At 46.2% G+C, this 23,861-nt stretch overlaps 2 protein-coding genes across 5 annotated transcripts; one reads left to right on the plus strand and one right to left on the minus strand.

Moving 5' to 3' along the window:
- Positions 1 to 1,034: 1,034 nt before the first annotated feature.
- dnajc5ab (DnaJ (Hsp40) homolog, subfamily C, member 5ab) lies at positions 1,035 to 18,511 on the minus strand. Of its 2 annotated transcripts, none has more exons than XM_070967626.1 (6): positions 18,318 to 18,511; positions 5,707 to 5,883; positions 4,954 to 5,167; positions 4,606 to 4,777; positions 3,831 to 4,285; positions 1,035 to 3,615 (listed from the first exon to the last, which is right to left on the minus strand). In XM_070967626.1, the coding sequence occupies exons 2-5, from the start codon at positions 5,811 to 5,813 to the stop codon at positions 4,188 to 4,190; spliced, it is 591 nt and encodes a 196-aa protein (XP_070823727.1). In that variant the 5' UTR covers positions 5,814 to 5,883; positions 18,318 to 18,511; the 3' UTR covers positions 1,035 to 3,615; positions 3,831 to 4,187. The 2 variants fall into 2 exon arrangements, with proteins under 2 accessions (XP_070823727.1, XP_070823726.1); XM_070967625.1 differs by having other exon boundaries at positions 1,035 to 3,708; positions 3,740 to 4,285.
- Positions 18,494 to 23,850, plus strand: adrm1 (ADRM1 26S proteasome ubiquitin receptor). 3 transcript variants are annotated; one of them, XM_070967623.1, is made up of 10 exons: positions 18,494 to 18,647; positions 19,404 to 19,645; positions 20,153 to 20,269; positions 20,713 to 20,923; positions 21,392 to 21,473; positions 22,126 to 22,262; positions 22,385 to 22,519; positions 22,706 to 22,863; positions 22,951 to 23,053; positions 23,489 to 23,850. In XM_070967623.1, exons 2-10 carry the CDS (start codon positions 19,436 to 19,438, stop codon positions 23,575 to 23,577), a joined length of 1,242 nt encoding a protein of 413 aa, XP_070823724.1. In that variant the 5' UTR covers positions 18,494 to 18,647; positions 19,404 to 19,435; the 3' UTR covers positions 23,578 to 23,850. The 3 variants fall into 3 exon arrangements, with proteins under 3 accessions (XP_070823724.1, XP_070823723.1, XP_070823722.1); XM_070967622.1 differs by having other exon boundaries at positions 18,571 to 18,648; positions 19,412 to 19,645; positions 21,395 to 21,473; XM_070967621.1 differs by lacking the exon at positions 18,494 to 18,647 and having other exon boundaries at positions 19,381 to 19,645; positions 21,395 to 21,473.
- The last annotated feature ends 11 nt before the right edge of the window (positions 23,851 to 23,861 follow it).

Genomic DNA, 23,861 nt, shown 5'->3' on the forward strand with positions numbered 1-23,861 from the left:
ACAGCTTTTTGTTAGCAGTTTTTTCACCATCCACAGCAGTGTGTGTGTGTGTGTGTGTGTGTGTGAAAGAGAGGACTGATTTGAGTGTGTGTGCAGGAGCATCAGGTTTCAGCTCACACACACACACACACACACACACACACACACACCATATCTGGCAGTGGCTGGTATGTGGACGGATTAAGACCATGCCAGGCTCTGCTCTGTCTACTGTTACACACACACACACACACACACACACACACACACACACACACACACACACACACACACACACACACACACACACACACACACACACACACACACACACACACACACACACACACACACACAGAGTCCTCTTCAAGCATTTTAATATGAATTAATAATCAGCACATTCGTTTTGTGACTCTTGTTCAAAGTTGAGCTCTACTCTCTGCTTTCCTTTAACACTTCTGTATTTAACCAATATTTTCAACAATTTAAACTTCCCCATCGAAGACAAGTTTTGCTTTATTATTATTCTTATCATTTCTGATATCTGCACAAATTTAATTTAATTTAAATTCCAGGTCTGGATGGAGGATGTAACACCACATACGGTGGGTCAGATGCATTCGACACTGTTTCATCATTTTTTGGTTTAGAGGTCAGAAGAAAACGATAAATCTATCAATGTATAGAGGAAATTATCGCTGGGTTATGCAGCCATGAATGTGGCATCGTGTTTTTGTGCTGACTCGGCTGTTTTTTGTTTGTTTTTTTTAAATGGGATTGATTTTCACATCAGCTCAAGGTTTTATGATATTTTAAACTTTTCCAGGTCATTGAGAGGGATTTCACATTCATTTCATCTTGTAAAAAGCAAAAAGCATCACCTCTTCTCGTCTTCTGATACACACTCCTTTTATCATCAGAGGAATACCGTATTCTTCTGGTAATCATACTAAAGTAATAACTGTATTTAGCATCATAAATGCAGGTCTTTCCACTTTTTAACTCGTATAAGAAAACGAATAACGCACATAATAAACTGACAGCGAGCAAAGAGGCTCTGAAGCAACAGAAACATTTATTTTACAACAGTACATCAGATACTTCATTTATCCAGACGTCTGCCGGACAGACGCAAACATGATCAGTCCATGCTAAAAACAGAAAACCTCTACGCCTCTATGCACTGTGCGCTGCGTGTATGTACAGCAGGTCTGCCATTTCGCCACTTCATTGCCAAAATGGTTCACGTCTAAAATTCGATACATCCCCTTCACATACCAGCTATTCGTTAATCAATTATTAAAAACATAAGAAAAATAAAATAAATAAAATAATGCTTCGTTATTATCGTCATCTGGTCGTTTTATTCACACCTAGATCAGTTCTTGTTATTTGTGTCATCGTTTTCGATCGAACGGTGGAAGCTTGTTGACTTGTTTGTGTGTTTCATGCTGCGTTCACTGCGCTGCACGTTTGGTCAATGGAGAAAAAACGAGGAAGAGAAAGGAGATTTTGGATTTGACAGTGCAGCATTTCAGTGGTCACATGACACGAAGCACAAAGCTAATCAAGTAAAGAGAAAACTGGTCAAAACAGAACATCTGCAGGTTTCATAAAAAACCCTTTACAGGATCCTAAAAACGTCTTTTCATCCCCAACTGTTCAAACGTGTTTTCTAGAGCCAACATGCTGCATTAAATTAACAGTATATTAAGAATTTGTGGTATTTGATGGTGAAAACTCCTCTAATTTCAGACTTTTTAAAGACTTTTTAGGAACTTGCAGATTCCCTGAAACAACCTTTGAAATTAGTGATTGAAGCGGAGCCATGAAAGAGACTCATTTAGCTCTTATTGCACTTTCTCATGATATGTATACATACATAATGAACAAAGTGTTTGATTGAGGAATCAAAGAAAATATAGTGGATAAATGAGTCTGTTTGGTTGAGTGCAGGTAAACTGAAATCAAATCTCTGACACAACAGTGTTCCTGCATGTTTGACTATAGCAGAGTGCTACTCGTGAGCGACAAATAAAGAAAAACTACAAAAAAAGAATCAACATTGTGGAAAATTATAGCCTAAGTAATGCGTCTGATTGTGGTAAACTGCTCTTCAGTTGCTATGAGGATTGTATAATCTACAAAACTGCTGTCACACGAACAGATAAGACTTTGGACATCAATATCCTCCCTTCATTAACAACATAAATAAGAAAAACAAAACGAACGAAAAGCAGTTCTACAGAGACGAACAGAAGAAAGGAAAGACAAAATCCTTCAAACGTCCGACCAACTCAAAGAAATACAGTGACGTAAAATCTAAAAATACAGTTTGCACGACATGTACAGCATTTTTACTTTCTCACAAAACAAATAGAAAACTAAAAACCACAAAGGGGCTCGATCAGTGTTTGTCTGACGACAGCGCACACACAGCCTTCAGTGTGAACCAGGGAGCTCAATCCTTCATGTGTGGAAGAGAGAGGATGGAGGTTACATGTAAGAGGAGATGAAGAAGACGAGGAGGAGGAGGGCTGTGAAGCTACAGCACAGTAGAGTTAATAACAAGCAGTGTGAGTGATGACTGCTGGAGCCCTGTTCTGTGATGGAGCAGACGGACGTAGCACCCACAGCTAACAGCGAGCAGCTATCTGTTCAGTCGAGCCAGGGTTCGGCCCCGACAGCTGCAGGGTTTCCAGAGTTTCCTCAAGGAAGACGAGTGTGTGTGTGTGTGTGTGTGTGTGTGTGTGTGTGTGTGTGTGTGTGTGTGTGTGTGAGACGCAGCTGAAACTTGGTACGATTAACCCTGCAGCCTCAAAACTTACATCACAATGGAGAGAGGCCTAAAACCAGCTGAGCCAGATTTAAGCGAGCGGCAGTGGAAGCCGGCGCGGCACCTGTTCAGGTCCGAGGGGGCTCCTGGGGTGATCTTCACGAGGGCACCGAGGACAAATAAACACCCGGCGCTATCGACCGCTCACACACACGCAGGCGGGATCTCTGACCTACTTCCAGCCAGTGAGAGAGGAGCCTCGACATGCGACTGCCAGCGAGCTAGAAGAGAGCGCTCGTTTCATCCACCTGAAGAAAACGCTTTCTGGGCTGAGGATTAACAAACTCTAGACTTTTGTAAATTCTAGACAACGAGGAGAAAACATTCAAAGAAGCGATTTTCCTGTTTAAAAACAACATTTTAATGAGGCCTGGCCGGAACGCCTCCATAAATCTGCTCGTTCTAAACGTCTGAGCTGATTGATGGAAAGTTGAAGATCCTCATCAACAACGCTGAAAGAGTGTGAACCAGACGTGCTTCTGCTCAGGCTGGGCGGCGGGCATCATGAACTTTAAATAAGAATGTCAAGATGGTTAAAGTAGAAACTGGGTGTTTCAGCTGCAAACAGAGCGACGCTGTGGCTTCAGAGTACATTCTCAGCTTCAGAGGACAGGACAATCACTCGTGATTTTTATGGCCTTTGTGCTCCTGACTGACTGTTATCCTGTCCGATATCTCAGGTAATTAAAGCGGCCTGAACTCCACGCCTGCTGCGTGTCCACGAGGAAACACACACGCCTGCTGCGTGTCCATGAGGAAACACACACGCCTGCTGCGTGTCCACGAGGAAACACACACGCCTGCTGCGTGTCCACGAGGAAACACACACGCCTGCTGCGTGTCCACGAGGAAACACACACGCCTGCTGCGTGTCCACGAGGAAACACACACGCCTGCTGCGTGTCCACGAGGAAACACACATGCCTGCTGCGTGTCCACGAGGAAACACACACGCCTGCTGCGTGTCCATGAGGAAACACACACGCCTGCTGCGTGTCCATGAGGAAACACACACGCCTGCCTTCTGTCTGAGTCTGAAGTGTCGAGTTTATTTCTCCTCCTTCACTTTTCTTCCTCTTTCTCCTCTCACTGCACGAAACTCAGAAATGTAAAAAAAGATGAATGTTTGGTCTGAGCGTCGAGCTCCTACTGAGTGATGCCATGTAGTGTGTGCTGGTGTGTGTGTGTGTGTGTTTGTATGTGTGTGGCATTATTAATTAATGCCGTAGATCAAGAGAAAATAATGGATAAACTGACAAGAAAGGTGTTTGTTGAGTGTGCGTGTGTGTGGTTCATACTGTAGCTGTTAGCTGTACAGTGTGAGCTGTACGTGTGTGTGTGTGTGTGTGTGTGTGTGTGTGCGTGTGTGTGTCTAGTACGCGTCGGTCCTGTAGCTTTGGTGGGCATCAGAGGTGAGCTGGGTGGTTTCTGTGGCTGACGACGGCTGCATCACGATGGGCTCACCGCCATCTGAGAAGATGACACAAAGAGGCACACACAAGAATAAACATCACGTTTACGAGCCGGACGTCCTGACGAAGCCGCAGACTGCGATCACGTCAGCTGTCAGCAGTAACAGCTGAAGGAGGTCGGATGCATCACATCAGCATCAACTGCGTTTAACATGAACGAATAGATGAAATTCATTTATCAGGAAAAAAACGCCAAACACTCTTTGAAGCTCCTCAAACGTGAGGATGTGCTCATTCTCTGTTTGCTGCATACTTAAATGTCAGTCTTGTAGACACACAGCAGCGTTTACATCATGGTAAGTGCGTCCCCGTCCTCACCTCTCTCCTCAGCGGTCATCTGGGCCTCCAGGTCCTCGGGGGACACGTAGAACTCGGGCTCCTGGTCCATGGGCGGCCGAGGTTTACATTTCCCGCAGCAGCAGTTACAGCAGCAGCAGAGGCAACAGCAGAAATAACAGCCAGTGGCCAGGCAGCAGAAGACGAACAGGGCCTGTGGGACGAGGAGACAGAGAGACACTCAGAGTGAAAGGACTGATGGAGGTCAGTGTGACAGAGGCAGAGCGATAATGAACAGTCATGCTGTCAGTTAGAATAACAAACAGGTTTGAGCCGTCAGTCACACAGACAGAAAGACTGCAGGACAGGGAGTCCAGGTGTCCAGCCCACCTTCGCCCACCAGCTGGACAGGACAAAGTAGGTGTTGACGTTCTCCTCTCCGAACTGCTCTGCGACGTAGAGCCCCAGCGAGCCGTATTTGTCGTAGATGTTCTTCTTGGTGGCGTCGCTCAGGATGGAGTGGGCGTTGTTGATTTCCTTAAATTTTTCGGCTGCATCCGGGTTGTCTGGATTTTTGTCTGGGTGAAACTTCAAAGCCAGTTTCCTGTGAGAAGACAAAGACAGAGCTGAGCCAGTCAGAGTGAGAGTGAGAGCTATGTCTCCAGCTCAGTTCAGACTATGATCAGTAACCAGGAGGTCCACATCACTCAGCTTCATTCGACCATTAACAGAGTGACTTAAGTGACTCACGGCCCTCTGGCTCCCTCTAGTGGCCGACAGCGTAAAGCATCATCATCACATATGGAGTGCCTTTTCAAGCTTTTCTTGTCTACAGTGAATTGTAAGATCCCTGGTTTCAGAACAAGTCTAACAATACATAAAACAAAAATACAAACTAAAATAAAATGGTACAATCAGCATGACTTTCAACGATGAGTGCGAGTCTAAGATTGACTACTTTTACATTTCTAACAGGGCTCATGGAAACAGCATATTCAGAGCGCCACATTCCCTTTCAGACATGAGGAACAGAATATAGACAATACAGCCAAAGAGATTCACTTTGTTTCTGACTGAGCACCGAAATGTAAGGATCATTGAGTGTGTGTGTGTGTGTGTGTGTGTGTGTTTATGGACACATACCTGTAACACTTCTTGATGTCCTCTGTCGTGGCGTTCTTGTCGACTCCCAGGACGATGTACAGCGATTCTCCAGATGTGGAGAGAGTTCTCTGTCTCTGCTGCTCCATGGCCTCTCTCTCTCTCTCTCTCTCTCTCTCTCTCTCGTTCCTTCTCTCCCTCACTCTCTCAGCCTCTCACCTGTCAGGTAAAAACAAGAGGACACAGTTTTGTTTTGTTCTGTTATTGTTTCCATCTTATTTTCCAGTTAAAGTCCATTTCTGCTCTGTCTGATCTGGTGCCCAAAATCCAGGTGATGATCTCAGAGTTGCCACCTCTCAGGTACAGGACGCCCTCTCCATTAAACCTCGCTGTAGCTGATAGGACACTAAACTGTCCTCCCTGGATCTGACACAGGCCTCCGTGGTAATCACAGCAGGAGGGGGGGCGGGAGGAGACTCAGATAACACAAACGGCTTCAGTCAGGACTATTTACACAGGATTTCAGGTGAGGTGCATTTGGAAGAATTCAGCAGGAAGTGCAAATCAAATACAACGTTGGTCCCACCTTTGATGTTACTGGAAAGCTGCAAAGCACCCCCCCCCCCCCCCCCACCTTGACCCTACCCTCAACTCTGCATGCAGCCATGTATGGGCTGTCCGGTTCCTTCAGGGGACCAACAGGTCGTGGTCATCTAGACCTCCATGTGGTCCTCCAAATGGAGTGGTAGAGGGAAATTCCCAGAATGCTTTGCAAAGCGAGGCAGTGCAACATGCAGGATGGTTCCCAGTGTGGAGAAAGAAATCGGTTTCATTCAAAACTGTTGCAATATCTCAGATTCATGCAGAGGTTAACGGTTAACCTGCTGTCGGAGCCCTGATCCGTCTAACGAGTCGGCCAAGTCGTTTGGGCCAAAACAAAACTATTACAAAGCTATTACCAAGACTACCTAAACACTCCGAAACTTTGTGCCCTGTAACACCTTTTCAGAAATGTCCTTTTTGCTCAGAGACAACAGCTGCTAGACGGTCAGTCAGTCTGTCTGTCCAACTGTTAAACAAATACCACTTCAATTATGGCTGTGAAATCTGGGAAAACTGTCGCTGCACACACGATAAATAAAGAGTCCACAAAACACTCAACAGGGTGACGAGAGGATCGGAAACATGCTCACCGTCAGGTCACGTGTCACACCGGCTGGTACGGAGCACGAATCGATGATTAGCTCTCTGAAGTCTGTTCGTTAACCGATGACCGATAATCACTTCCTTTGATTCAAATGGCTCATTGTCGTCTTAAAGGTTGTCATAATGAGTAACTCATTAACTCGATATCCAAAGACAAATACGACTTTCATCTAGCTTAGTTTCATTTCTGCCTGTCAACAGAAACACAGTTTATGAGGTGGAAAACAGCCGCAGGTCCGAGCGGCAGCAGCTACAGCCTCCTCCTAAAACAATGGTGATTTAGGAGTTGACGCTTATGCTGTGCAATGTTAGCATTCCTGCTAACTCACCTGGCGAAACGCATGCTAAGAGTAAAGGAAGTTACTGCAGGAATCACGACAAACAACACTCAATCCATCCACACAACAGTGATGAAACAGAGCAGGAAGAGACGATCAGACACCTTAAAAGACATTTACACAACGGGTGGATCGAGCGCTCACACTCATCATTTGTGTGTGTGTAAAAACTGTGGTTAGGATCAGAGATTTGAGGTTTTAGAGTCCTGACGGAAATCCACCTCCTGACCTCGCCCTCTGGTCGGTATAACCCCGTCAGACAGCCGGTGGGTGGGGGTTAGCAGGCTTAGAGACCACAGTAAGCCAATCCAGCCCCACGGACAGACGGGAGCTGACTGCCAGACTTAAATCAACGACAGGAAAAGAAGCTTCACGCCGCCTTCACACTCCACCTGCACCTTCCTGACGAGCAGTTATCACACGGTGATTCACGGGCTGAACACTGTGACGGGCTCAGGGTTTCCGTCATGGACCAATCAGTGCGATTTACACGCGTGTTTGAATGATGTTTATTCCTGGAGGCTGAAATAATACATTTATGATATGACATGATCCCTTGAAGTTAAGTACTGCACGTCTTGGGCTGATCCCTCAGCCAGTTACAGTCCATCTTGATGGTTGCGTGTCCAAATTTGAATATTATGAGTCGAGCCGATCTGACATGTGACACGTGACGAGCAGAAACTTTTAGTGACATTTTTAGGCTCTGATAGGCTACGTGATGATGATATCAGTGATACCAGTTTTAGTTTCACTGAGTGTGTGTGTGTGTGTGTGTGTGTGTGTGTGTGTGTGTGTGTGTGTGTGTGTGTGTTGAACTGGAGCAGTGAGCAGGAGGAGGTTAGCTTTAGCAGATTGTCACCTAAACACACACACAGGGATAATCTTAAACACACACACGGTGGGAAAAACGTGGGCTAACAGAACTTTTTATGTCCATTTGGCAGCAGATGGCTGCTGCTGCCACGGCCCACCTACGACACCTCAACAACAAGACACCTGACAACACATCGATTCAACACCTCCCCGAGTCCCGCCCACTGCTGTGCCTCTGATTATCCAGTCACAACGCAGTTTCACCTCTCACCCGAGTGGGATTAACCAATGAGGGCGATTCATCCGTACGCAGGGATTATCAGCATATTGACAGACTGGGGTAGTGTGTGTGTGGATGTGTGTGTGTGTGTGTGTGTGTGTGTGTGTGTGTGTGTGTGTGTGTGTGTGTGTGTGTGTGTGTGTGTGTGTGTGTGTGTGTGTGTAGTGAATAATCATATCCAACCACCACAGTGAGCCTGAAACAAAGACTCTGCCCACCTGATGCGGCAGCCAATGAGATTTTGCCTTGTTGAAGGAGCTGTCAATCAAACAGGCCATTCACAGGAAGGCTGGAGAGAATTAACGCTCGGTGTCATGAGTGTGTCAGCATATGGTCTGCGTCTCAGAGCGAGGCTTCAAATGTGTGTGTGCTCACACCTGAGCACAGGAGCTCGAGCTCAGCCTCACCTGATGGCCACAACCAGAGCGGAAACACTCGCTTTGGTGAATTATCTCTTTTGGGCTTTGTGCTTTAGTTTTTCCAGCAAATCAAATTAAGGCACTTCAACACACATGGCGAAATAAGAGAAACTGAGCTGACTGTACGACAGCCCTGCTCGTCTGTGCTGTGTCGATACATCGCGCCACCCTTCACGTGTCAAGACACACAGAATCAAAGCAGACTGCAGCACCCACACACAAATAATCCACACCTCCAGACCAATCAGAGGTCAGGAATTCTACAGAAACGGTCAGATTCCTCCTCTGCCAAATGTCTCTGCAAAATCTGCCAAACAATTCAACGTCTTAAGGAAAACTTCCAAACTGAACTGTGTAGCCGTGTGTGTGTGTGTGTGTGTGTGTGTGTGTGTGTGTGTGTGTGTGTTAGGACAAAGGATGAGACAGCTGCATTGTTCAGGACTTCACTCTGCTCTGCTCGGCTTGACCAGTCGTGTAACTGGGCTGTGCAGGGCGTTAACGTCGTCTCCACAGCAAACAGAGCGGTCACACGGCCTCCAGAGATGGTGCTGTGTGCGTACTCACTGCGACGTGACGCCTGCTGGATTAACACCAAACACACGGACGCCTGAGACACTTTAAAAGTCCTGTATCATAAAGGCTGGTGCGTAAATCCTCTGACCAGGGACTAGAAAACAGAGGGAAGGACATAAAAAAGCAAAATAGAAACATGTGGCAGAAAGCACTTTCACAACATGACGCAACAAATCATGTGACTTAACCATGTGCAGACTTTGTGTGCTGAACAATGCCGTGAGAGGATTTTCATAAGGAGAAAACGGTGGTGCAACACATCCTTTTTTTTAAGAAAAAGGGTTAAATTGCTTTGTTCTGACCCAAGAAGCAAAGCCCAAGGGGTTCAAAACATGTATACAAGTACAGATCACATGACAGACACGAGCTTTTACTCTGGCTGGCTCCACAGATGGACCAGTGTCAGCTGCCACTGGGACCCAGCAGCATGTTGTCCACAGCTGTGGATCTCCTGCACAGACTCTCTCTAAAAGACCAGGAAGTTCCTAATTCAAACTCCAAAGACGCGAAACCTACAGCATAAACAGCTACTTCAGGACAGGGACAGGCCCAGAACAACAAGTCCGCTGCAGTGAGACACAAAGTCAGACTCCACTGCTTAAGACATGAAGTGAGAGTGCAGAAGAAGACCGACGTGAGACCGGTTCACTTCCCTTTACTGAGATCCAAATCAGCAGCTCATGTCACGAGTCAAAGAGTGTGTGAAGCTGGAGTCAGTTATGAGATCTCAAATAGCTCTTCTGCTGTGTGTGTGTGTGTGTGTGTGTGTGTGTGTGTGTGTATGTAAAGGATATTGAGGAAAACAGGCCAGGGTTCTTGTTGCCAGCTAGCATGAAAGGACGTCTCTGCACGGACACATGCAGCCTGGTTGTGGTGTCTTTAGTCTGAACAGAGCTCTGCCTCTTCCACGTTCATTTGGCAGTTTGCAGTCGCCGTCTTTACATTTAGAGAAGTCACTTCCTGTGGGCGCGAAAGTGTCATTATCTCGAAACCTTCTGCAGGTAATTGCGACACGACAGTGACTTGTGAACATGACAATGAAACGCTGTGAATCAGGAGCAGCAGAGTAACGTCCAGCCAACATAATGAGCGCTCGCTCAGCCTGCAGTGCACTCATAACCTCACCACCGGTAAACAAGCAAACACGACCAACTCCCTTTCCTTATGGGATAACAGTGTGTGTGTGTGTGTGTGTGTGTGTGTGTGTGTGTGTGTGTGTGTGTGTGTGTGTGTCCTCACTTTAAACCCATGTTTTTCCAGGGAAGCTTCACTGAGCACCACAGCTCTGTCCCAGCACACACAGTGAGAGACACTGTCCAATCCCGCCTGTCTGTCCCTCAGTCAGCGTGTCCCTGCTCTAAAGTGCTGTAAAGTACTGCTGTCTTCTTCTGTTGTTTAAGCTGAGCTCAGCCAGGCTCCGGCTCCCTGGCTAACAGCTCTGTGTCTTGTGGTTACTGTGGTCGTGTACTTTCTGTGATGATTTGGATCCAAATCCTCTGTCTGACGTGCTGCTGTCTGCTGTCTCATTCAGAGTTACAGGGTCGTGCTATGAGACAGAGCGTGGGAAGTTAGAAGAATAAAGACAAGAAGCACACGGAGAAGTGAGACAAAAACCAGCCCACAACACGATGAAAAGACAACACGTCAGACTCAGAGGACATTCGGCTATGTCCGAAATCTAAACAGCTGATCTTTATATCGTCCCAAAATAAGCTCTGAGGAGGAAGCTCCAACTTCCCAACTATCTTTAAATCTGCTGAGTGTCAATGCAGAGGACGCTGTCTCCACTATCGCTGTGGCATCCTGAGGCCAGTCAGTCAAAAAACAGCCAAATGATTAAGAGCTAATGCAGAAAGAGAACTCGTGCTCACTCACCTGAGGATGTGTTAGCTTTGTAAACACTTTAAAGTTCAGTCTGCTGTCTGGAGATCAGGTGAAACGCTCAAAGCATCAGCAGTGAATTCACTGCACTGACTTCCTGCTTATCATTTGTGGCACCTCCTCGTGCAGCCGCTGTGAACAAAACAGACGGCTTGTGGAGAGATGTTTCACCGTGTCACACAGCTCTTCTGTGTAAAGGTGTTGTCGGGTGAATCCTTCTTGTGCGTCTGTGTGCAGCACATTTTCAGACCGCTGAGAGCACAAAACAGCAGCTTTCAGGCTTTTTAAGAAACATGACATGGATCATTTGTCAGTATTACAGCCTCCACCAGCTGCTGTCTGCACACACACACGCACGCACGCACGCACGCACGCACGCACGCACGCACGCACGCACGCACGCACGCACGCACGCACACACACACACACAGTGTGTTTTTCTGTCTTTTCTAATGTTTGCTGAAAGTCTTTCCTGGCGGTTGGATGAAGATCCAGCAGCCGTCTCTCTTCATCCTCTTGTCTCTCTTCATCCTCTTGTCTCTCTCCATCCTCTTGTCTCTCTCCATCCTCTTGTCTCTCTCCATCACCGTGTCCGTCTTTCCCTCCTGTTGTCTTCTTCTGCATTCCTTTGTCCTCCCTCTCCATCACTCCTGCTCTCATCACACTTCATGCACCTCCTCCTCTTTCTGCTCCACCTTTTTCATCACCTCCTCATTAACGGGTCGCTCCATCTCTAGTCCTCTCTTAACCCTCCCTGATATTTTTCCTCCTCTTGCCACATTTTACCATTTCTTGCATTCAGCCCCTCTTATTTCCTCAACTTCCTGTCTCTCAGCTCTGTCCCCTCTCTATATCCAAACACCATCTTTCATTTACACTCCTCTTCCCTGTTTCTCCTCCTCTTCCTCTTCATTTCACTGTATGGCATGAGGATTATATGGTGATCATTGCGTCTCATGGATCTCCACGCTCGTTTAAAAATAATGCATAAAAATTTTCCCCTTCAGCAAACAGAAGACAGACGCTGCTCATTTAAGATAAAGAGCGAGCTGCTGTTTTCTACACTATGATCAAGGACACATTAACAAGTGCAGCCTTTTAGTCTGCAGGTCATGCACACTTCCATCCTCTTCATCGTCTCCCTCACTGCTCACATATTAACCTCCAAGTGATCATCTGAGAATCTGACCTCACCTCCTGTCAGCTGTGATTGATGTGGCTCTTATGATGGAGTAAAAATGCTTTGACATACAGCAGAACCAGTCATTAACTAGCTCCCAGGCCTCTTATCAGCTGATTAATGACAACACATCTGATCAGAACAGAGCTGAGGGACAGAATGGACAGAATGGACAGACAGGCACGTGCTATGCAGGTTTCTCGCTTTCAGCCTCTAAAACGTCATGATTTTCTCTTCGTAAAACAAATAAACTACCACCTTGAGGGACTTCTGGCTCTGTATTTGGCATAGCTGTCAGTATTTATTGCTGTTTTATCGACTAAGAGGCAAACTGCAAGAAGAAGACAAGCACTGAAAAACGAAAGTCAAAGCTGCAGCCCTGCAGACGTCACAGAAAACTGGACAGTAAGACAGAATAAAGAACATGTATTCATATCACATATTACTCCAAGTCACTGATGTGTCCTGAGGTTAGAACTGCTCAAATGTATGAATTTAATGCTTTTCTGTGTCGTATATGATGCTTCTGCATAGGAGAACTGATGTTATCTCTCATGCTGTTGTGTTTGGCCTGTTTGTTAGGAAACCACACACACACACATGCACACACACCTGCTGTCTTTCCTGTGTGGCCATCAATAGGTGCTAATGCAGCCTCGGTGCTATACTGACACAGTAAACACAGCTGCCACACACACGCAGGCAGGGCAGGAAACTAACCACTGATGTATCTCAGCGTCACTCAAAACGTTGATGCTTTGGCTGACTTCAACCAATCAGAGCTGTAAAACAGATCTAAGATTAAAAACAGACATGTCTTCTTCCTGTGCCTGAACTAAAAAATGGCGACAGAATAAACTGTCATCAAAAAGAGTGTGAGGAGTGTGGGTGAGTTCAAGGCGGCTGTCGTTGGTCATCTGCCAACTTACAGGATAAATGAACGACGCTAACTGCTCGTGGCGACCGCTAACACAGCTTCTGTGTTGACTGAGGATGACGAGAGGTGACTCGCTGTGCTAGAAATCTTCATCCTGTTCCACGAGAAATGTGTCGTGGTTTGTTGGGAGTAGTGACATCCCACATTATGACAGGGAACAAGCCCAAAACACAAAGTGTGATGGGTAATTAGGCATCGATTTGACTGAGAAGACTCTCCGGGACATGATAAGTGCTCTGTTCAGTGGAGCTGCTGTTCGGTCATCAGCTGATGAAGCCTCTTGGTTCAGTAGAGATTAGAGAAACATCTTGAGAGCAAAACTAAGAGTGGAGTTACCTTTGACGTGGTTCAAGTGAAGAGAGTCATACTACTATTTGACAGTTAGCACCATAGCAAAATAAAAGTCAGGGCCAACAACAATCACACACAGCTCCTCCTCAGCCTGCTTCCCCTCAGTCTCTACGTCTTGGTGTGGACATGCTGCAATGCAAATCCAGTTCATTAGCTAACGTCCAGTCAGCTGTCTGTCAGCACTCAGACTCCAGCTTTCTCTATGGACACACACATGCCAGCAGTGCAGGAGACAGACAGCACGAGACGAGCTGGACTCTGCTGAGTTACACTGAGCTAACCCTGCATGCACATACTGCACTGAACACTCCCTGTGACAGTGTTGGGCTTCTAACGAGTCTGCCACGTTGTCATCTGCAAGTGTTTTGTGTATTTTAGTGCTGAAATAATTATGATTAATTAACTGACAGAAAACAAGTTGTAAAAGAGAGTAAAAATGTTCCATCTCCAATTTCCCTGAGGGGTCCTCCCAAAGGGATCAATAAAGTGCAATCTAATCTAATCTAATCTAATCTAATCTAATCTAATCTAATCTAATCTAATCTAATCTAATCTTTAAAATGATTTTCTTTGTTTACATAATTCTAAATTCAACATTTTGTTTTTTGGACTGTTTGTCAGATACAGGCAGCAGTGTGAAGCTGACGGACATGAGAAATTATGATGCTTTTCTCTGTTTTCATGCCATTTGTCAGACTAGATGAATAATCGATTCATCAGGGAAAATATTCAACAGACAAATCAATAATGAAGAGAGAGGTTAGTCGCAGCCCGAGCACGTCCACTCATCACTTCAGCTGATTCATCAGCGTCTGCAGTCCAAGAAAATAAAATTTAATCTATGTTCACACGACTATAATCAAGCCTAGTTAACGTCTTTAAAGTCACAAATGAAAAACGGGTTTTCTGTGAAACTCACATCACAGCTCCTCGCAACACGCTATGCAGTACGAACTCTGTACCTCATACAAAAATACAAAGGGTGGACAGCGAAGGTGAAGAAGATGGGGCGACGGAGGTAGACAGAGGGGGGACAGCTGGGTCAGGGGGAGAGAGACGGACTGACAGAGAGAACGAAGGGATTGATTCGGGGTGAGACAGAAAGTGCAAAGTCACAGCAGAAGAGAAAGTGAAGGTGAATATTTGACGGCCCCATGTGACTCGCGATCACAGGACTGTTACACCACCCGTCTAGAGGACGAGCTCATGCAGGACTCGTGACCGGAGGCCATCAGCAGCCACAAGCTCTCATCCAGAGAGGGAGCAGTGTTTTTCCTTCAGGAGATGTGGCTGTCATTAAGAGGGCGACACACACCTGCACATGATGAACCACTGACAGAGAGACAGGCGAATGCTTCTCTGCTGTCTCCACGTGCAGTGTGGACGTCAATGTGATCAAGTAGAAAAAAAACAACAGCGAAGACGGTCGGTCTCACTAAACTATCCCATACAGACTCACATAGCTGCTAACTTCTTAACCAAAGAGGAGACTTTATCTCATTCAAATCCACTTCCTGTTTACGTGCGGCACCTTTCAGAAATGTCACATTCAGCTGTCACCAAGTCAACAGTTAACTGTTTCTAACAGCATCCTGCTGCTGTCTGTCCAAACTCAACATATACCACAGCAGCTTCACACTGCAGGGCTGCAACCAATGATGCACCACAGGAATAATCTTAGTAATCACTTATTGTTTAGTCCATAACAAATCACAAAAAAGGTGAAAAACACTCATCACAGTTTCTCAGAGCCTAAAGTGACGTCTTCAGATTGCAATTCAAAAGCAAAGAAATATTCAATTTGAAAATATTTCAAATAAGCAGCAAATTCTCTCATTCTTCAGACTCTGGAACAAGTGAGAATTTGTTGTTTTTACTTGAAAAAGTCAGTGAAACAATGAATTTCTTGTCGGTCAGCTGGCAAAGATGGCGGCTGATGACACGCTGACCAGCCATGGTCAGAGTTTATTGAATTTGGCTGCTGGTGACTGACCCAGGATCCTACCTGTGTGGGGATTCAGGAGTGAGACAAGGACCTACAGCGGTTAATAAGACTGTCGATGTGGATTCAAACTTTCAGGAATGCTGCTCGACATACTCCAATAAGTAATGTCAAAGCATGCGTTTTACATTTGGACAGCTGACTCGAACACTTCCTGTAACATCGTTGGTTTGGGTATGTCCACCCGGCAGAGAGACGTGCACCAGCAGCGTCCACCCCTCTGCTGAAGGACAGAAACAGTATATCACTGTATTCTTAAGTAATAGGTAGCTGGCTGCTCTCTGCCTCATTGATTGGAAAATGAGAATCAATCGCTCATGATTCCAGAGGATCCGTAAAACTCAGCTCCTGCGGTCGTCTACAGCTTTTTTATTCTAATGTCGGGGACTGAACCCTGTCACCCCTCTGTGTAGGGATAGAAATATCAATACCAAATACCAGAGAGCCAAAGTAGGAATCCCAGCTGGGGGATAATTTTAGGTTTTCAAGAGTCACAGCAGAGACACTCTGACAGGAAGCACTGCGCCACAGCCAATTAACACCAGTGAAGTTTAGAATGAGTTTAATCAATCCTTGAGTCGATAATTACATTTAGAAATGTTAAAGTTGGTGAATGTACAGCTTCTTAAATGTGAGGTCTTTCTCTTTTCTCTCTTTATATTATTGAAAATTAAATATTGGACACTGAGAGACATCATCTTGAGCTCTGCGAAACCTTTCGTGATGTTTTATTGACTAAGCAGTGAATGAGTTAATGGAAAATGATAAAGCAGATGAATCCATAATGAAAATGCTCGCTGCAGCTCGAGCTCGTATGATAAAAGACCAGCGAATTGAACGACATTTAGTTCCCAGCACGGCTGCAGTGATAATCTCCCCGTCTGACCTCCTCCTGGTCTGGTATCTAGGTGAAAGTGATTTGATGTGACTGGCTTTGGCGTGACTCACTGATGACCACATGAACCAGAGCTCCTTGCTTTGTGTAATTCACCCTCCTGTGTTCCCCTCAGCGCTCACGTCGACCAGCTGACTCAGAAAAAAATAATGTGATTTGGTAAAATGTTTCCTGGACATGGACTATGAAGCAAAGCTGACTCAGATGTGACATTAGAAAGAGAAAGGGTCGCTCCCTGAAACTGATGCAGTTTCTGCATCGCTTAACACTTCATGAATGAAAACATCCTGCATTTAAACTGAAGATGACTAGCCACGGCCTTGAACTGAGCGCGGGCTGAGGCTGAACTACACCTCCCTGTCTGCCCGGACATCCTCTAAAAGACCTGACCGGTATCTGGACGAGAAAAGACACTGAGACTGTGTACTCTGTCGGCTGAGCATCGATGTACCACCACTGATTCTAGTGCAGTCAATGTCTGGCATTCTCCAGTCTTAATACAAATACAGGGACCATCAGATTATTTTATGGAATTACATTTAGTACCATTTTTCCAGGACAACCCCAAAGTATCAGTCCTTCAGTAAGTGGTGCAGCTGATGCAGCGTACTGATCAGAACATTCATGTGCTGTAGAAATACAAATATAATTTCATGACCGCATGCAAATAATCTGTGTAAAAACTCAAAACTACACAAACTAGTTCTCAGTCATTCTTCTGCTAGCTTCACAGCTCCATTCAGTGAGCACAGGAAACCACCACAGAAAGGACAAATCCACCATCAGTCATATATGGGATGCAAGTAACATTGGACCAACACAGCCTTGCTTTCAAAGCTTATAATCAAACAAAAAACACTATGCAGATAGAGCACATCACTGCATTGGATTATTCCACTAAAATCTGCAAACAAAAAACAAATTCACGATGGAGAAAAATCCATTATATTTCAGTCATTTCTGCCAAAAATGGAGAGAAGTTGGGAGTGAAAAGGTGAAACTACTGATGACTTGCCTGCAATCTGATTACAGCTGTAGTACATATTAGACCCAAAGTGCCTGTCCAGAGCCAAAAGTGCAAATGTACTGTTAAGTCTTCATAATGAAGTGTTTTTCACGTCTTCTGCCATAAACGTGCATGAACTCTCTCACAGTAACACCAGCTGCCACTCCACATACACATCACATGAGGACAGACAGCAGCTCTGCCGCAGCTAAACCCAAAATAGGAACAATGGAAATACTGTAAAGTACTTAGCAGTGGACTCTAACATAGCCTGGCTGCTTTGTTGACACGCTATTAATCAACCTGTGAAGGAAGTTGCACCTGTCGCTCGAACATTTCAAAAGACAGGCGACATCAAACACACAGTAGCTCGGCTGTAGAGCACAAATCCGGATTTATCCTGTGATGTCTTCTCCCTGCTTTACTCGAGACTGGCCGGTCAGTCACGGTAGGAGCCACAACAATCGACCTGACGACACGGCGTTTGAATCCAGCGTCTCACGGACTGCGGGGGTCTCGGTTCGTGACTGGCAACCGAACTAGAAAATGCCGGTCGGCTCGAGAATCAAACCGGATAAGTGGATAATCTCCAGGCACCGCATCAAAGCAACACACACAGCATCCATGTTGGCTAGCCAGTCCATAGCCTAGCATGTACTAAGCGATATTCGTGGTTTGAATAAGCCAGCTAGCATTTAGCTCGCTAACTAATCCAAGGGCAGCAGGCTGGCTAATGTTAGCCCCCTAGCTAACTTTGTGTATCTCTTACCTTCAGTTCCGGGCAGTGTGGCTTCTGTTTTTTCAAATGAAACGTGACTCGATTTTCACAATACTCGCATCCCAGTTCAGCTTCGCTTTCCGCCGTCAAACCATTCAAACAGCCGCTACAGCCACAGCGCTAACGACTACACCAGCAGGGAGCGAGCTGTCAATCTGTGCAGAGCGGTCGCGCGGACACCCTCCCACTCACCCTCTGCTCGTCCACCGCGACAGCAGACGCGCGCGCGACATAACCGGAAGTCAGCGCGGAAGTCCGTTTCGTTATTAGCAAGCGTCGTAAAAGAAGAAAAACTTTGTCAACTCTGCCAGCACAACTTCAGGTATTTGAACATGGTTCCTTTGTAAACTTCAGTTTCGCGTAAAGCTGTTCAATTGGCACTCATATAAAAAGTTGGCTGTTATTGGTAGATGTTGAATGACTCAAACTTGTTCGATAAAACTGTAAGACTTTGGCCTTCGTCGGTCGTGGGTTTAGCCAAGTCATGGGCTAACGTTAGCACTGGCTAACACAGACACAGATCTCTGCACAGCTAACGATAGCTATCTGGCTAACTGCTACTTTTGTTAGCTTCGCTTTGAAAAGTCTTTGTGATGCTTCTCCAAACACATGAAACTTTGTGATCAACAACATTGATCAGATCTTAAAGTGTTATGCGAAATAGCTATAAGAATAAAAATGACAAATTGTGTCTCACTTAACTCCATGTCACTAATCAAACTACAGTAACGTTACAGTATGTTGGCTAACTCATTGATTTATGTCAGAATTAAAGATTTGAATTTCCGTGCTTCAGTTTAAAAAGTTAGTTGAATTTATCGTATTATTATTTTATTACATAATAATATATAATATCATATGGACATTAGAAAAATAGGACAGAATGACACGAAGTCAGTAATGAATTCCGGGCTTCTGTACAGCAGAAATGGTCCCACAGCACTAAATACTCTGAATGAATTTTCGCTGAATTTTCCTTCATTTTTAATTTTGTTGTTCACATCAATAATAACAAACAAGGCACAGTAAAATTAATGTATTGTCCTGTAAACCTGCTGCCCTTTTATTTCCCCTCCGGTATTCAGGCTGGTTTACAAACAGGTCCAAAGATGTCGTCAGGCGCTCTCTTTCCAAGCTTGGTGAGCGGCTCGAGGGGAAGCTCCAGCAAGTACCTGGTGGAGTTTCGTGCTGGGAAGATGACCCTGAAGGGGAACGTAGTAACACCAGACAAACGCAAGGGCACGGTGTACATCCAGCAGTCCGACGACTCCCTGATTCACTTCTGCTGGAAGGACAGGACGACCGGGAATGTCGATGATGTGGGTAACTTTAAACTGACAGTTAATATTACTTTTTCCCATGTCAACGTGTTTAACCAAGAAGATCCCTGACCAGGCCAGCAGACCAGTCAGCTAGAATCAGAGTAAAACTTGTACTTAAGGGTTCAGACTTGCAGTGGACAGCTGTGTTGTTCCTGAGTGTTTGTATAGAAGCTGTTGCTATCTTCAGACATGTTGCACCTTCCACAGATACCACAAAGAAAGCGTTGGTAGTAGCAGCCCCCCTGCAATGAAAACATGGCTGCCACCTCAGTTTGCACTTTTCCTTTTTTCATTGCTGACACATTGAATCCTGATTGAGCTGGGCATCCACAGAGCGAGCAAGATGATCGAGCCTTATTTCAGTGCAGTCTTTATTTTTATTGCAGTGATGCTGCCTACTTGATTTTCCCTTCTGGTAATTGGTTGATGCTGATTTGTTGTGGCAGAGCAGTCCCAGTATCCCCCCCCCCTCCTGAATGCTTTATGTGTGCCTTTCTGCTCCAGGACCTGATCATCTTCCCTGATGACTGTGAATTCAAGAGAGTGAACCAGTGCACCACAGGACGCGTCTACGTGCTGAAGTTCAAGGCTGGATCCAAGAGACTGTTCTTCTGGATGCAGGTAAGAGGAAGATGCTCCTCATCCTCTTCGAGGGAGAAGATGTGGACACCGTCCTTGTGAAAGCATGACATCTGTGTCTATTTTGGTGCAGGCAGATGGATGTTCAATAGAGGAAAAATGAAGTGGGAGGCAGTAAGAGTGATGAGCAGAGAGGAAAGATTCTGACTCCTGATGACAGGATGTGCCCGGCTGTAATCAGAGTATTTGTCAGCCCGCCACACATTTAATATTTCTTCTCACCAGCTGGTTTCTCCTTTTATCTGCTCCAGTCCAGAGGGATATTTCAGTCATCTGTTCACAGTTGTATAATTCTTTGGACATACTTTGGTAACGTAACTTTTGTTAAAATAAAACAGAAAGAAAATCGCACCACACTGTTCATGTGCTCTGTGGAGAATTTATCTCTGATTTCAAGGAATTCTTGTTTGCCAAATTTCCATCAGGAGCCAAAGACCGACAAGGATGATGAGCACTGTCGCAAGGTGAACGAGTACCTGAACAACCCTCCCATTCCTGGAGCGCCAGGCAGCGGAGGCGGCAGCGGTCACGAGCTCTCTGCGCTCGGAGGAGAGGGAGGCCTGCAAAACCTGCTGGGAAATATGAGCCACAACCAGCTGATGCAGCTGATTGGACCAACGGGACTCGGAGGACTGGGTGAGCAGCACAGGACGTTTCTTTGACATGTATGGACCCTGACACTCAGCACACAGACTTGTGAATCTGTTGAGGGAGGGGGAGGAAGCCTCCTCCAGGAGACAACACATCGCCGTCCTGCCCTTTTCGTCACATTGCCAGTGTTTTCTGTCAGCTGTGACCACAGTTAACTTCAAGGCCACATGTAAATATGGTTTTAAAATGAAACTGCATTATAGAAATTCAAAAAAATCTACTTACACATAATCTACTGTAAAAAAACCACTGGGGGAATGTCAATAACACACAAGAGCAGAACAGTTTTGGATAGGTAGTTGCAGAAGTGTTGAAATCTCATTTTAACAGAGATTTCTGGATTTGTTTCTTTTAACCAGCGTGAAGTGAAGTGAAGCTCACAGCCCCCGTTAGTTTAAAATAAGAGTCGAGGATCAATGTGGACTCTTCTTGATTTGTTTGTGTTTGTCTAAGGAGGTCTGGGAGCTCTTGCTGGACCAGGACTTGCCAACTTGCTGGGCAGCGGAGGACCAGCCACCAGCAGCTCCTCGTCCAGGTGAGACAGGGCAGAACACACACATCGACATCAGCTCACATCACCACTGAGTAGAACGGAGTACATGTGAAAACCAGGTGAATTTCAGGCTGTGTGATACGACCCAGAGATCACATCCTCTCGCAGGTCATTTCATATCCAGCTACACGTCATGACACAGCACATTTTCTGTAAATTGAGTGAACAGTTGACAGAAAGTGACCTCATGGAAAGGCCTTGTCCTTCCTACGTTCTGAATTATTCACTCATATTTGGTTATTTTTCTCTCCAGTGGTGTTTGAGTCTGTTTTGGGGACTGGTCTGCAGCATAATTTGCAAAGTACGGTCAGACTTTCGGTACCCATATCCCGTCCATGCGACAGACGCAGCTCCTCCTTTAGGTACGAGCTCCTCGTCTTGTCTGGGCTGCTCGGAGTCCTGCTGTTTGGAGTCGTGTGTGGCGCTCACCTCGTGTTTGTTTGTGTTGAATGGCTGCCTTCGCGCACACTTCCTGCCTGCATCTTGCTGTGCGGAAGAACAAAAAGCCTTTTCCAAATGACGACAAATATTAGCAGAAAGAGTTTGAGTGGTGACGCAGTGAAATGAACAAATCTGAAACAACATACGTTTTCTCTGACTTTATAATACACCTCCTATCCTCTGCCCTCCTCAGCTCTCGTAGCCAATCAGCAGCAGCCACTCCTTCGTCGGGCGGAGCCTCCAGACTGAGCTCCTCTCAGGCCCCCACCACCCCTGTGACTCCTGCTGCCTCGGCTGTCTCCCCCACTGGTGTTGCTCCGTCCACACCAGGTACATGAAGACCGACACAGTCGTCGCATAAAGTTTGACGTGTGGCGTCTAGTCATACCTCAGAGGTGTTTAATACCTGGTGAACTCTTTGCATTGACGCCTCCTGTTGGTCTCATTCGCAGCCTCAGCTCAGACCCCGGTGGTCCCGGCCTCTGTGGGAAGTCCCTCCCCCCACCAGCCCATCCAGCTCAGTGACCTTCAGAGCATCCTCGCCACCATGAACGTCCCAGCTTCGGCTGCTGCTCAGGGATCAGCGGGTGAGTGGCAGATGCTTGAATGTGGGCTAGAAGTGTTGACATGGAGCTGATTTAGGACCTGATCATTGCAGAGTGAAGGCAGCGTCAGCTACATGACGAGAGCAGAAGCCCAAAAGAGAAAGAATAGAGTAAATCCAGGTGTATTTCAGTGAACACGCCTAACAGGACTCCTCTCCTGGTCTGCAGTGGACCTCGCCAGCGTTTGCACCCCGGAGATGATGGCTCCCATCCTGACCAACGCTGAGGTCCAGCAGAGGCTCCTGCCCTTCCTGCCCAGCGGAGAAAGCTTACTGCAGAGCACCGAGGAGATCCAGAACACTCTCAACTCTCCTCAGTTCCAGCAGGTAGGAGCAGCTGCTCTGCACTCACACACCAGAGTGTTCAGACGGCGTTGAATGAACCTCTGTGACTGTGATCCGCTCCCCCTTCAGGCGATGAGCATGTTCAGCAGCGCCTTGGCCTCCGGGCAGCTCGGCCCTCTCCTGAGTCAGTTTGGTCTGCCGACAGAAGCCGTGGACGCCGCCAACAGAGGAGGTGAGGCGACTGTTTAATATTCCCAGTCCTTCATCACCATGAAAACACACACACACACACACACACACACACACACACACACACACACACACACACACACACACACACACACACACACACACACACACACACACACACACACACACACACACACACACACACACACAACCGCCCTGCTGCTTGACTGAGCTATCCACATTATTTCTACTGTGTAATAGTACAAACGCTGTGGTTTCCATTCTTCCATGATCAGTTCAATTATCGTCTATTTATTCTTTTTCTATGTCTCCTTTTTTACTCTTGCTATTTTGGCTGTCTGTAGTAACGTAATTTCATCCTCTTCAGTTCCTGGTCAGTGGCTGCAGGCAGCAGGAGAATAAGGATTTTTCCTCTTCTGTCATTTCTAATCATGTCTGTCTTCTGTCTCCCGGTCAGATGTGGAGGCGTTTGCCAGAGCCATGCAGGGCAGCAAAGGAGACTCCAAAGACAAGAAGGAGGACGACGAGGACATGAGTCTGGATTAGTGTCCAACATCAGTCTCAAACTCTACGAGTCCTTTCCTCCTCATTTCTGTTCTTCCTCCTCCTCTTCTCTTTAATGTTGTCTTACACCTGTCTGTACCAAAGGTGGCGCTCTGCTTCTGCTTAGGACCAGCTGTGACCATGTGACCGTCAGCAGAGGGGCTGCTGGGAGTGAGCCTTAACTTTGATCTTCTCTCCTTCCTGTCGGTCAGACTGTCAGAGCTGACGATGAAGCTGTTTTGTGATTTACTCTTGATAATAAAAAGTCAAATGGGCAAACAGAAAGT

The sequence above is a fragment of the Chaetodon trifascialis genome, chromosome 8 (assembly GCF_039877785.1).
Source record: "Chaetodon trifascialis isolate fChaTrf1 chromosome 8, fChaTrf1.hap1, whole genome shotgun sequence".
NCBI classification, from domain to species: domain Eukaryota; kingdom Metazoa; phylum Chordata; class Actinopteri; order Chaetodontiformes; family Chaetodontidae; genus Chaetodon; species Chaetodon trifascialis.

Excerpts from the sequence above, each read along its gene's own strand:
- dnajc5ab (XM_070967626.1), bottom strand. The coding sequence starts at position 5,813 with ATGGAGCAGCAGAGACAGAGAACTCTCTCCACATCTGGAGAATCGCTG. Across the intron at positions 4,778-4,953 it reads TGTCCAGCTGGTGGGCGAAG|GCCCTGTTCGTCTTCTGCTG; the intron begins GTGGGCTGGACA and ends CTCGTCCCACAG. Across the intron at positions 4,286-4,605 it reads GATGACCGCTGAGGAGAGAG|ATGGCGGTGAGCCCATCGTG; the intron begins GTGAGGACGGGG and ends TCATCTTCTCAG.
- adrm1 (XM_070967623.1), top strand. The coding sequence starts at position 19,436 with ATGTCGTCAGGCGCTCTCTTTCCAAGCTTGGTGAGCGGCTCGAGGGGA. Across the intron at positions 19,646-20,152 it reads CGACCGGGAATGTCGATGAT|GACCTGATCATCTTCCCTGA; the intron begins GTGGGTAACTTT and ends TTTCTGCTCCAG. Across the intron at positions 23,054-23,488 it reads GGACGCCGCCAACAGAGGAG|ATGTGGAGGCGTTTGCCAGA; the intron begins GTGAGGCGACTG and ends TCTCCCGGTCAG.